Consider the following 12717-nt stretch of genomic DNA (forward strand, 5'->3'; position numbering starts at 1 on the left):
TATTTTCCTCATATTGTGCAGCCCTAGCTCCCAGGGAAGAATGTATTTTTTATTTTTTTTGTCGCATATTTACCATTTCGGTTGTCGTCTTGGCAGCTTATTGCAGGTAGTAAGGTGACCACTTCGTAATGTTGTGTTTATTTTGCTCATATAAAGGTAACTGCTCTGGGTGCTCAGCCATTTTGTGAAATGGGGTCATTCCCAGTGCACGGCCTTTCAGAGTGGCCCCCGAACGGCTTCACTAGTCTCCCGACTAAAACGATGTAGCCGTGCGCTTTATTGGACATTGAAAGTATTTATAGATGTTATTTTCATTTTCTTCATTAACTGAGAGGGCCCCTTTATTACCAAGTGAACGAGTTGGTCAATAAATCATTATCTTATGGGGCGGCTTCTGTAGGGCGTGCAGAATGTGGCCTTTTCCCAGAGGTCACATGTGATCTAAAGTCAATTACTCCAGTCAGGGGACTGAGCTTCAAGCCCTTTGAGATAGAAAACTGTGCGGAATGGAATATCGGCTGGGTGACATGTCGGTGGAATAAATATAACTCACTCAAACTGTTGCCTTGGAGAGACATGATGTGAGTCAATATTAAGGGTGAAATAGCTGTAGGTATTTACTGTGCATTCATTATTTTATGCTTAGTAACTGTAGGTACTGTTTTACATGAAAAACACACCAGTGTTGCACCAGCACTGTTGAGCATTCTGTAGTTGTATCTTATGAATTACTTTTGAAGAAAGAATGAGGTGTGTCCATGGCAGTATATTACTGGCAGGTCAGATTGAGTACAGGATGAAAATGTGAAACTGAACATTTTTCCCACAACCCAAACCCTCCCAGGGATCCGTTCTTAAAACCAATTTAAGAGCTTTGATCCCTCTTATAGCCCTCCTTAAACCAGGACCTCTATTTCAGCCGCCCCAGTGTCAGACATTACACGCACTCTTCCTTATGAGGCTTGATAAACAGTGGGAAGTTGCCGGGAAGTGGAAGGTTCACTGCACATGCACACCCAACCCTCCATTAACAGTGTTTTCAGTGGGAAGGCCAAGCCTTCGCTTGGAGCTGTGCTCCTTAATTACCACAGGGCCACACAGTGCAGGCAAAGATAATGATTGCCTGCCTCACCAGTCATTAAATCCTAAAGCATTATTTTCCACAATTCGGACTTAGCCATTAGTTTAACCTCATCCTGTTACCTCACGCTATTGGAGGTGCATGTGTTCATCTGTTTAACAAGAATGTTTAACACATTTTCCCAAGTCTCCTCTCTTTCCCTTGCTCTCTCCTTCTTGCTCTCTCTCAATCTCCATCTCTCTCTCTCTCTCCATACAGTGTATATTTTTCTTGTATCTATTTCCCGTTTCCTTCTATTTCCATCTGTCACATTTTGTCTGCATACATTTCAGCTTTATTATTTCTTCTTTGTCTTTCTCCATCTCTCTCCTTTTCTTTATTTCTTCCTCTCCCGCCCAGGCTGATATATTGCCCCAAGCCTGTGCAGGCTCTTCCTGGTTTAGACAAACTTAGACTGATGTCTTCTCTGGATGGGACAGACAGCGGAAAAGGCTTTCCTGAGTCCTGGCCAAACTCCCCTCATCATCATCATCATCCCATCAAGGAGTGACATTCTCCCAGCCAGAGAAGCTCATCTGGTTGTGTTCAAACTTTATGGGGTGGAAAGCCGGGTCTTTCTCATTTCTGTTTGCTGTACCAGCACACCCTTCCAAAAACCGGCTGCGTTAGTTACAGTAGCTAAGCTGTGTTCAAGGAATATAGTGGTCTCGTATAGTGGTTAGGGAACCTGGCTTGTAGCTTAGGGGCCGTTGCAGATTTGATTCTCAGGTAGGCTACTGTTGTTGTACCCTTCTGAACCTAAGTTGCTTCAGTAAACATTTTCAGCTGTATAAATTGATATTATGTAGAAATAAAAGCTGTGTAAGTCGCTCTGTTAAATGTAAATATGAGCATTCCCTTTTGTTGCCTTCTGAATGACTGTTTTGGTTTGATAGCATTCATAATGGAGGCTGGTTCCTGTGATTGCATTTCCTGTTGAGAGACTGGGTTTGCAGTGCAAACGCAGTGTCACATCTTGCCAGTTGTTTTTGGATGCGATTACTGTGGTGTGCAGTGTTACAAATCCACAACTGTCAGTAGAGCTAGTTACCATGGCCACAAATAAGCTCACTCATTGGACAGTCAGAATTCCGCTTTCATGGGGAGCATTTCAGTGATGAGAATTTTTTTTTTTTTTTTTCAAGGTCACGATTCAATGGATTTGAAAGATTTTTGTTATTTTTCATTTTGCTTTTATATCCTGAATCATCAGGAAAAAGCAAGACATATATTTGTTCATGAGAACATAATATGCTGTGGGGTCCAAAAGTCTGTGACCACCAGTGGAAATGCTTCTATTTTTTTATACAAACTTTTAAATTAAAATGTATATTATCAACAGTTTGAGCGGAATGTTGAATCTTTGAAAAATGTACATGAATTTCAGAATTTCAGAATGGCAACATTCACTCAAGTTGGCATGGACTCCACAAATTTGTGAACCTGATTATCCATGTTATCCCAGCATTATTTGACAATGTTCCAAAGAGCATCTTATAATGTTACTGAACACTTTGCTTTTGTCTGTCTAGAAGTGTCCCCATAAATATTCACTGGGGTTGAGGTCAGGTGATTTTGGATTGTGCCTTGCTCTCCTTTGGTCTTCAAGTAGTTCTTGCAAAGCTTTGAAGTAACTTTTAATCTTCTGGGCTGTTTTTCTTGTGTATGTTTTTGCTCTTGCAGTATGTCATATCCTTTTCTGTGTTAGTTTTGATGAAATGGAAGGTGAATATATCCACAGACCATTATTTCTAAATTTATGCCATGCTACATAATTACCTTGTCCTTGTCATCATCTTTCTCTGTGTTGTTATTGTCAACACTGGGACTGCCACAGTTGTACAGTTATGTATCTGACAAGCAGTATATAGATCTCAGGTAATTATTGCCTCTTTCTGTTGTCATTACGTCTGTGTATGGTGAGAAGCAGCTAATTAAAAAATAAAATAAAAAAGGTGTGGTCAACAACTGTGGACCTGCAAACTTGCACCATCTATTGGTCCAATACTTCAGCCATGACTAATGCCTTCGAATCAGAGGGATGCACTTTGTCCTAATTACATGGCATATTTTTGATAATGAATCAAATAACGGTGATGAGATCATTGCTGAGACAGATCGCACAACAGCACTCTGATTGCCAAAAACCGTGATCACATTATACAGTACGAGCGGCAATTAAGGGCCGTATCTCAGACACCCGGCGCATTGTTTTTCCTTTAATTTGAAGCGTATTGTGAAAATTCCTCGCGCGAGCAGGATTATGGGACACAAAGCGTTCCCTTTGTCAGTGAGGCCGAGACCAGATTCAATTAACTCCACATTGGAAATCCATAAATCAAAGTGGTGTAATGGTGGTATCTGTGCGGAGGGAGAGGGGGGGAGAACAATGCTCACACTCAGTGCGTTCTGCCCGCGCACACAGGCGCCTGTGAAGGGCTCTGCTCCTGGGTTTATTTGTCTGGCCTAAGTGTCGGCCTAATGGGCAGAAAGCGGAGACCCGGAGCTGCGGCGGTGGTTTTTTTGTGTTGCTAAAACCGGCACTGTTCCCTGGCCCACCTCAGGTTCACCAGTACTACAGCTCCCTCCCGGAGGACAAAGTGCCGTATGTGAACAGCCCTGGAGAGAAGCACCGGATCAAGCAGCTGCTTCACCAGTTACCTCCGCACGACAACGAGGTGAGTGTTCGCCCGCTCACGCCCCTGTCCCTGCCCCTGCCGGCCTGGCCCTGCCTGCTGAACCCTGAAACACAGGCCCTCCTCTAAGGAAGCAGAGGCTGTGTCAGGCCTCTTGGAGGGTTATATGGTGGCATGACATGAGTCGCGGGTGCATGTGTGTGCGGGTGTGTTTGTGTCTGAACTCAAGGATACCACAGCCATGGCTTTTTGAATTTCATTTCATATTTGGAATTGGTGGCACACAACTATTTTGTGAAGTAGAATTTCTGACTAAATGCAGTGTTTTGACTCTTGTCAGTTGGATAGCATTTAGGTTCCAGTAATCTGCCGTTAATATTTAAGTTCTCTATCAAGTTCAATAATGCATTGAACTGTTATGCAACTGCCATTATAACAAGAATTGAGAATCGCTATGTTTGTTTTGTGAGTGGTGCCTCAGGACTTAATGGTGAGGGATGTGGATCGATCATTTATCGTGTTACCAGTACTGTCCTGTAACAGGACACTGATGAAGGCTGTAATGCTGAGTGGCCCATAGACCCCTGCCTGTCTCCTGCTCTCAGGTCCGCTACTGCAACTCCCTGGACGATGAAGAAAAGAGGGAGCTCAAGCTTTTCAGCGGCCAGAGGAAGAGAGAGAATCTGGGTCGGGGGAACGTGAGACCGTTTCCTGTGACAATGACCGGAGCCATCTGTGAGCAGGTGAGCCCCAGGGGACCGCCGCGGAGACGGGCAAAGCATGCTGGGAGGCCCGAAACGCCCCAGAGAGCCTCGGCACAAAGGAGTCACGTGCTCCTGCTTTGTGCTTTAAAGTGCCGCGTGGAAATCTGAGGGCCTTCTCATCCCTCCTGAATCCCCAGGTCCTGCCGTCAGGTCCCACCAGAAAATGACTAATGGCTGCTTCTTCTACATCTATTAATCTTTATCTTAGTTTCTCAAAGTTATCTTAAAGTTTTCTGTTTTTCTTCTGGCCTGTCGGTGCGTGCACCTGACTGGTGCTCGGGCGATGAGATCAATGTCCTAAAGATGAGCGAGTGACAAAGCTGGTTAAGCTGGATTAGTTTTCTCTGGCATGGGGTCAGGCCCTTCTGTTGCTACGCCAGAACAGATGTCGCTGTATTCTAGTTTTTCTATCTTGGATCCTTTTCTGTCATTCTTATTCAGTATTCATCGTGGTCCTTAAGATGAACTCCTGAATCCAGCGTGCTAGGCTCTCTGGGGATGTTGATATGTGCCATACTGTGTACTTCAGTCTATTTTGAGGTGGCTGCTTTGCCTCGGGGCTGTAAGCATCTTTTGAGCAAAGACAGTGCGTGTTTTACATATTTTGTAACCATGGCAGCAACAACAGCTTCATCAAATATTTAATACTGACATCTTTGGATGGAAGGAAGGCACTGGGAAACAGCTGAATGTTCTGGAATGTTCCTTAGTGGCTAATGTCAGCCGCATTGATGCATACTGATAGACTCAACAGCAGACTGCAGAATGTGTCCTTGGTTATTTATGTCCTGTATGGATGGCAGTCCTCTTTACGCAGAGAATAATAGCAGTGGGAAGAGGCAGATAGCACAGCCTGTCTCAGGCAGAAAACATTGATTTATGTTGGCAAAAGCAGTGTGTTCCATATATTTGCTCCATATATTCTGGACTCTCAATCTCACTCTGTCTATATCTCTATCTTTCATACTATCTCTCACTATATCTATATCTATCTATCCATCCATGTGTCTGTCTGTCTGCTGGCTGTATGACAGAACATATGCTGTCCCAGATATGCAGTACCAACATAGTAATCTTCAGAAAAGAAAATACAACCAGCTCACCCCATTTCTAAATAAACGGAAAGTAATGCAGCTGTAACGGGGTCTGATATGAGCCTGTTTCTGTGTGTGTTCCAGTGTGGCGGTCAGATAAACGGGGGAGACATCGCTGTGTTCGCCTCGCGGGCGGGTCACGGGGTCTGCTGGCACCCCCACTGCTTCGTGTGCAGCATGTGTGACGAGCTGCTGGTGGACCTCATCTACTTCTACCAGGATGGCAAGATCTACTGCGGCCGCCACCACGCCGAGCGGCTCAAGCCCCGCTGCTCTGCCTGCGACGAGGTGAGCGGGAAACGCAGCCCAGTCACTCCCCACACCGCCTCCACCGCCAACGCTAACGCTAACGGGGTCACGCATCGCCCCATGACCCCCCCACACCGCCTCCACCGCCAACGCTAACGCTAACGGGGTCACGCATCGCCCCATGACCCCCCCACACCGCCTCTACCACCAACGCTAACGCTAACAGGGTCACGCATCGCCCCATGACCCCCCCACACCGCCTCTACCACCAACGCTAACGCTAACAGGGTCACGCATCGCCCCATGACTCCACTGCCAACGCTAACAGGGTCATGCATCGCCCCATGACCCCCCCACACCGCCTCCACCACCAACACTAACAGCATCGCCCAGCCCAGCCCTCCTGCTCACTCACCGCTCCCCTTAGCAACAGCATTAGCTACAGCGTTAGGTCAGAGCACAGCTGTAGGCTAGCCTGGTCCCAGCCACACAGTCTGAGTGCAGTCCCCACTCTAACCCTGCCTGTTTGTTTGATTGTTTTCCACAGGAACTAGCTGAAATTCCACCCTTGACAGATCTCCGCTATGTTATTCTTCCGTGATTTGTGTGCCATATTAATGGCTAGATAAGCTCAGGGGGTAAAAAAGAATGAGTGAAGACGGATAGAGAGCCGGAGCGGTCTTCAGCCAGAGCGCACAATTAACGACGCACAGACTGCGGTGCGTTTACCTCGGAGACGGCTATAAATCCCCCGGGTTTTATAATGACATCTCGCTCCAGATATGCGGCTGCAGCGCTGCAGCTCTCCGGGAGCCGGGCCAATGCCACAGCCGGGGCCTTGACGCATCGGCCCGTCATCCTCCCGAACGCGCCCAACGCTCGCGGTACGGTCTGCGGCGTGACGAACGACCTCTCCTCTGCTTCCCGTAGATCATCTTCGCGGACGAGTGCACGGAGGCGGAGGGGCGGCACTGGCACATGAAGCACTTCTGCTGCTTCGAGTGCGAGACGGTCCTGGGCGGCCAGCGCTACATCATGAAGGAGGGCCGGCCCTACTGCTGCGGCTGCTTCCAGTCCCTGTACGCGGAGTACTGCGACTCGTGCGGGGAGCACATCGGTACGGCCCCATTCATCAACCGCGCTTCGCCGTTAATGCCCTCGCCGACGCGCGCTTTCAAAGTAGGACAAATTTGTGTTCGGCAGTGGCTTTTCAACAGCAATTACGCAGATGAGAGAAACTCAGGAGGCTTAAAGGAGTAAGACATTAAGCGTGGGTATCGAATTATACTACAAAAGCTTTCTAGGTTTGTTCCTGAAAGGAAATGTATACCTGTTCGGCTAGCGAATGTAACACATTTTTTGAGGAGAAAAATTTGAGCTGCCACATAACTTAACAGTCTTTTGTAGACATGGTGGACTGGCCTCCAATAAGGCTAACACAGCTGTGTTTTGGCATATCAGCGAAGAAAAATTTGGGCCGTAATTATTTGTTACATGGGATACAGAGTATTGCAGTAAGTCATTATAAATTGAAACTGTAAGGAAACATGTTGAAACCAGATGGAAGCCATTTGGGGGGGAAGCTATTTTCCCTGAAACCACAGAACAGTTAGAATGATATGTATTCCTGTATCAGTATCCCATAAGACTACACTATACCTTAAACTCACAAGAACTTAAACTCACAAGAATATTTCTTTAAAACTATAAGGCCCATAAAGAATAGAATTAGGAAGCTGCGATATTGAATCAGTATTTAATGAATATCCCTATTCATTATTAAAGGAAATGCACTCATGTTCTTCTTTGCTTTTAATTTCCACACACTATCAACATCCTCCATGTATTTAGTGTTCATTAGGTGTGCAGTGTGTGCACTGTGTATGGTATATGGCTCCGCTCACTTCCTGTTTTGGCCCTCAGGTATAGACCAGGGTCAGATGACGTACGACGGGCAGCACTGGCACGCCACCGAGTCGTGTTTCTGCTGCGCGCGCTGCAAGAAGTCTCTGCTGGGCCGGCCCTTCCTGCCCAAGCAGGGCCAGATCTTCTGCTCGCGGTCCTGCAGCGCGGGAGAGGACCCCGACGGCTCTGACTCCTCCGATTCGGCCTTCCAGAGCGCCCGGTCCCGCCAGTCCCGCCGCACCGCCAAGGTGGGCCAGAACGGCGCGCAGCCCGAGCCCTGCCAGTCCGCCCCGGCCCCGCCCGCCCCGGGCCGCTTCTCCGCCGACATCGACCCGCTGTCCCTGCAGATGGACCTGCTGAGCCTGTCCAGCCAGGCCCCGAGTCTCAACCGAGAGCCCCAGGCCTGGAGGAGCCAGGGCGAGCTGTACGCCTACGAGGGCCGGAACCAGGCCACGCCCAGCCCGCTGCAGCTCCTCAGCCAGTGCAACGTCAGGACCTCCTACAGCCCCGCCCAGGCCCCCGGGAACCCGGCCTGCCCAGACCCCAGGGCCAAGGAGCCCGGCGGGGGGAAGAGGCCCCCCATCTCCGCCATGAAGGGACAGTCCCTGAACGACGGCTGGTTCCACCAGGGCGCGGAGGAGTACTTCCCTCCCAAGCTGAAGACGCAGGGGAGCTTCGACGCGGAGGCGGCCCAGAACGGCTTCGCCGACAAGCGCTCGGTCAGCCTGCACGTGTTCCAGAGGGACGCGCGCGACATGCCGCCGCAGCTGGGCCGCAGCAGGAACCCCATCAGCGCGCTCAGCTTCAGCGAGCAGCTCACCCCCCTGGAGCAGACGCCCCGCGGGTCCATGGAGTCCCTCGCCCTGTCCAACGCCACAGGTACAGCCTTACACTACACCTCATGACCTTCAGGCTGTTTCGTTCTTTTTGCTGTCCTTGTGCTTATATTGGGAGAAGTGACACAAGGTCTAGTCTCATCTGTTTTTCCTTGTTCTGTGTCAGCTTGTCACAAAGGAAAAAGATATTATCAGTGATACCATATGCTTTCTGCAGAGGAACATTTTTACCACTAAATTAGATTTGCACTAAACTAAATTAGATCTGCAATGCAGCGATGATAAATGATGATACATCTCAATTCTGTTAGCCATTTTGACATAGTTGATTTTTAATTGTGTTGCTATATATACCGCAGCACCTGTAGCTGAATAGGAGATATTTTCAGAACTAATTTTAGAGAATTTTTCACAGATAAGCATGCTGATTTCTACTAGTTTAGGCTGCCAATAATGCTAGTGTTCTCCGTTTTGTAGGAACATCGGCGGATGGCGGCACCAAACGGCAGGAGCACTTGTCCCGGTTTTCCATGCCGGATCTGAGCAAGGACTCTGGGATGAACGTGTCGGAGAAGAGCAACATGGGAACGCTGAACTCGTCGATGCAGTTCCGGAGCTCAGAGTCCCTGCGGAGCCTGACCTCGGCTCAGCCGTACGGGGATCTGGAGCCGACGGGGCCCCTGAAGTACCCTTTGCAGTACCGCCAGTCCCCTGCCATGGCCCGTCTCCAGCAGGGCTTCTCCTACCCGCAGGAGGACCGCCACAGCCTGGCGGGAGGGGCCCCTAACGCGCGGCTGGCCCCCCTGAGCGAGGGGCCCCGCAGACGGGCCGGGGGCCTGGAGGAGCCCCGCCGGAGACACCACCACCACCACCGCTCCCGGCGTTCCCGACGTTCCCGCTCGGAAAACGCGCTGCACCTGGCGGCCGAGCGACAGCCCCAGGAGCGGCCCCGCCCGCACGCCCGCGAGGACTACGACCGCTTCCCCCCGCCCCGGGGCCCCAGGGACCGCTTCCGGCAGGACCCCTACCGGCCCTGCCCGCGGACCACCTCCGACCTCACCCTGCAGAACCCCGGGGCCCACCGCCCGGGGCCCTACGCCTGGGACGAGTACGAGGACGAGGACCGCTGCTCCACCTGCTCCTCGTCCTCCGAGTCGGACGACGAGGGCTACTTCCTGGGCGAGCCCATCCCCCGCCCGGTGCAGCTGCGCTACCTGACCAGCCAGGAGCTCCTGCACAAGTACAGCTCCACCGGCCTGAGCGGGCAGCTACACACACGCAAACGCAGGAAGAGCAAGAACTGCATCATCTCATAACACAGCGCCGTCCCTGTGAACACGTCTGCGGGAGAGCCCCCCCAGCCCCGAGAGCTGCAGGGTATGCCGTTTCTCTTTCATTGTTACTCAGCACTTAATGCAGCCGTCAAGGCAACTGGTAAATAAGTTTGTCTGCTTTCTTCAGGCAGAAATAGTTGCTGATTTTCTGGTATAAAATAGAAACCTGCAAACCCTGGCTCTCCGGGGCTGGTGTCGGCCGTGCCTAATTTATACTCTGCAATTAAAGCCACAACTCTTGAATTGCTTTTAGTAACGTAAGGATTTTACCCGTGAGCAATATACTGTAAGGTAACCCATTGACAGCACAAAATGTTGCATGTTTTTTTCCCCCTGTTAACCGTTTCAGTTTTAACCTGAGCCTATTTCCATAAGCTCATGTCTTGCACTCCACCCAACTGCCAACATCCTAATCAGCGCCGTTGTACAATCACGATATTTGTTACCCTCTCAAGCTCAGTAAAGTTCAGTATAGTTCTGCTCTTTTTGCGATGTGGGTTTTAGTACTTAACCAGTACTTTAGTACTTTAATTCGGTTCTATAAAATGTATATAAATAAGTTCACTAAGTTAAGGATGTAACGGTGTAAATATTATGTAAATGAGGTCCCACATATTTTTATATTTTGTATCGATAGAATCATTCATGTATTATAAAATGTAGAAATAGGAACGCATGCCCGTTTATTTGCTGATCTTGTCTTGCGTTGTAATTAAAGAGTATTTCAATGAACAATTTCAACGTGATTGCCTTCATTTGTGGGGTTGCCTTGCGTGGCTCTGGGATATATCTGTGTTTTTTTTTCTAGGTCCATACGCTCAGTTCATAATTTCTCAAACATAATTGGAGCTTAGATGGTCACACCTGAGCAAATGTGACCATGTCATTTTCATGTTAATTACAGTGATCATAGCCGGCCATTTACAGCTGTGCATCCATATGCCAAAATGGATGATGCTAGGCTGCACTGCGGAGACCAGCAGAAGGCAGACGATTGGCTGTTGCTGTCGGCACAATTCATTGATGCCTGCATGGGTTATGGCCCCCAGGGGAATCCCTGATTGCACACTCAAATACTCTTGAATACTCAAATGGACTGATTTGGGAAATGCGTCTTTGCTCTCAGTTGAGACTTGAGCCGTCGGAGCTTGTTTTATTTTTAACATTGGAATCAATTGTTCTCTAACAATCAATCAAACGATTCCCGCAGTGTACATAATTAGCGGATTGACGTCACCGTATTGGTAAGTTTGGAATGTACTTACACATTCAAATATAAACCAAATGTCGCTGCGAACATTGTGGGTCGCGGTGACACGCTGTCACTGGACTATAAACCGAGGGCCTCCAGGGTTCCAAGGGTTCGGGAGTTTGTCTGTAAAATCCTGGAGGACCGTGCCAGGATGCTGGTGAGGAGGAGCACTGACACTGCATCACTGTTTCCAAAGCAATGAATACAAAATAAACTTTCAATCTTCACGTAGCAGCCCTGCTATTGATCTAGAGCACAGTTCCTCTCCGGGGGCGGTTAGCAGATGAAATGTATGTGAAACTCATCTGCTTCCCAGGCATTTTTAGCCTCAAGTCGTGTTTTTATTTTGTTGGATTTTTGCTGGGATTTTTTTCTCTTCAGGCACTAATGTGTGTGATTAAATTGCCTATTCCAATAGGCACAGAACCTGCCTGATACAGAATTGGAACAGTTTGTTCTGTTTTTTTAAATGAAGTTGAGGCACATCTGTAACGTATACTGTATAGATTTTAAAGGTATATATTTCTCCCAATTTTTTGTCCCCAATTTAGAATAGTCTGTTTTGCTTTTATCGGAGCAGCTTTGCTACCCACCCCCCATGCAATGAGCACTGCAGTTGAATCATGTAATGTCCTCCAAGGCATTGATCTACTGACCAGTAACAATGCTGCCGTCTGCAGGTCATGCAGTACTACAGGACAGCTAGCGCCAATCAGTGGAAAACAGTATCTCTCACTGACAGCGGCTGGAGTGAGAGCTGTTTCATCAGATATGGCTAAACATGAAATGCTGTGTGTACATCATTACAGCAATAAGCATAATCCATTGAATTAAAACAATATATTATGCAATTCAATACCATTTGAGTTGACAGGAGTTATTTAAATTGAAAAGTAATGCAAAAACATAAAAGGCCTGTTTCACAGCAAAATATGGTAGAATGCAAAATCATGCTTTTGTGAATGTGTTGTGTCACGTCCGCCTGCATGGATGACGTGCGTGGAAGAGGGCCATGTCCTGGATAAACCGCTCCATGGCTTCCACACAATACAGGTTTATATCCCTCAGGTTTTCCCACAGGAAAGAGGGAATCGGTTGATCCAGAAACAGGTCTTTGGCAATGACCATTCTTGCCAAAGGTTCCAAAGTTATCCAAAGTCTTGCTTGTACACAAGCGCAATGCAACGGCATGTTTATAAAGCTAAACAACAAAGCTTGCCCCTTCCAGGTATGATTCAACCATCAACCAAAATGTATCTATACACAGCTGTTGAATATAATAACATCATTATACTTTAAAAGAATATAACAATAATATAAACGTTCCGACTGGTCAGTAACTGCCTCATCTTTATATCCGGTGTAACAGACAATAGTCTCTCCTTGTCTGTTGTTAATATTCTGAATGTCCTATGCTCTGCAAATCATTATGAGAACCTGGAAATTAATATAATGGTAAAAACATAAGTGCAGGTAAAAAAATTAATAATATTATACTGTGCATAGAATAACCTCCTCTTTATGGTC

General features: G+C 48.0%; 1 protein-coding gene across 4 annotated transcripts in view; it reads left to right on the top strand.

Moving 5' to 3' along the window:
- Window positions 1-10673, top strand: part of prickle2b (prickle homolog 2b) — a 73187-nt gene extending 62514 nt beyond the window's left edge. For all 4 annotated transcript variants that reach the window (XM_061219716.1, XM_061219713.1, XM_061219715.1 and 1 more), the window contains 6 exons: window positions 3685-3798; window positions 4362-4499; window positions 5699-5902; window positions 6794-6980; window positions 7787-8647; window positions 9082-10673. In XM_061219716.1, coding sequence (XP_061075700.1) covers window positions 3685-3798; window positions 4362-4499; window positions 5699-5902; window positions 6794-6980; window positions 7787-8647; window positions 9082-9920 — 2343 coding nt within the window. In that variant the 3' untranslated portion in view covers window positions 9921-10673. The remainder of the gene's footprint in view (window positions 1-3684; window positions 3799-4361; window positions 4500-5698; window positions 5903-6793; window positions 6981-7786; window positions 8648-9081) is intronic.
- Window positions 10674-12717: the final 2044 nt, after the last annotated feature.

This window comes from Conger conger, chromosome 14 (assembly GCF_963514075.1).
Source record: "Conger conger chromosome 14, fConCon1.1, whole genome shotgun sequence".
Lineage (NCBI taxonomy): Eukaryota > Metazoa > Chordata > Actinopteri > Anguilliformes > Congridae > Conger > Conger conger.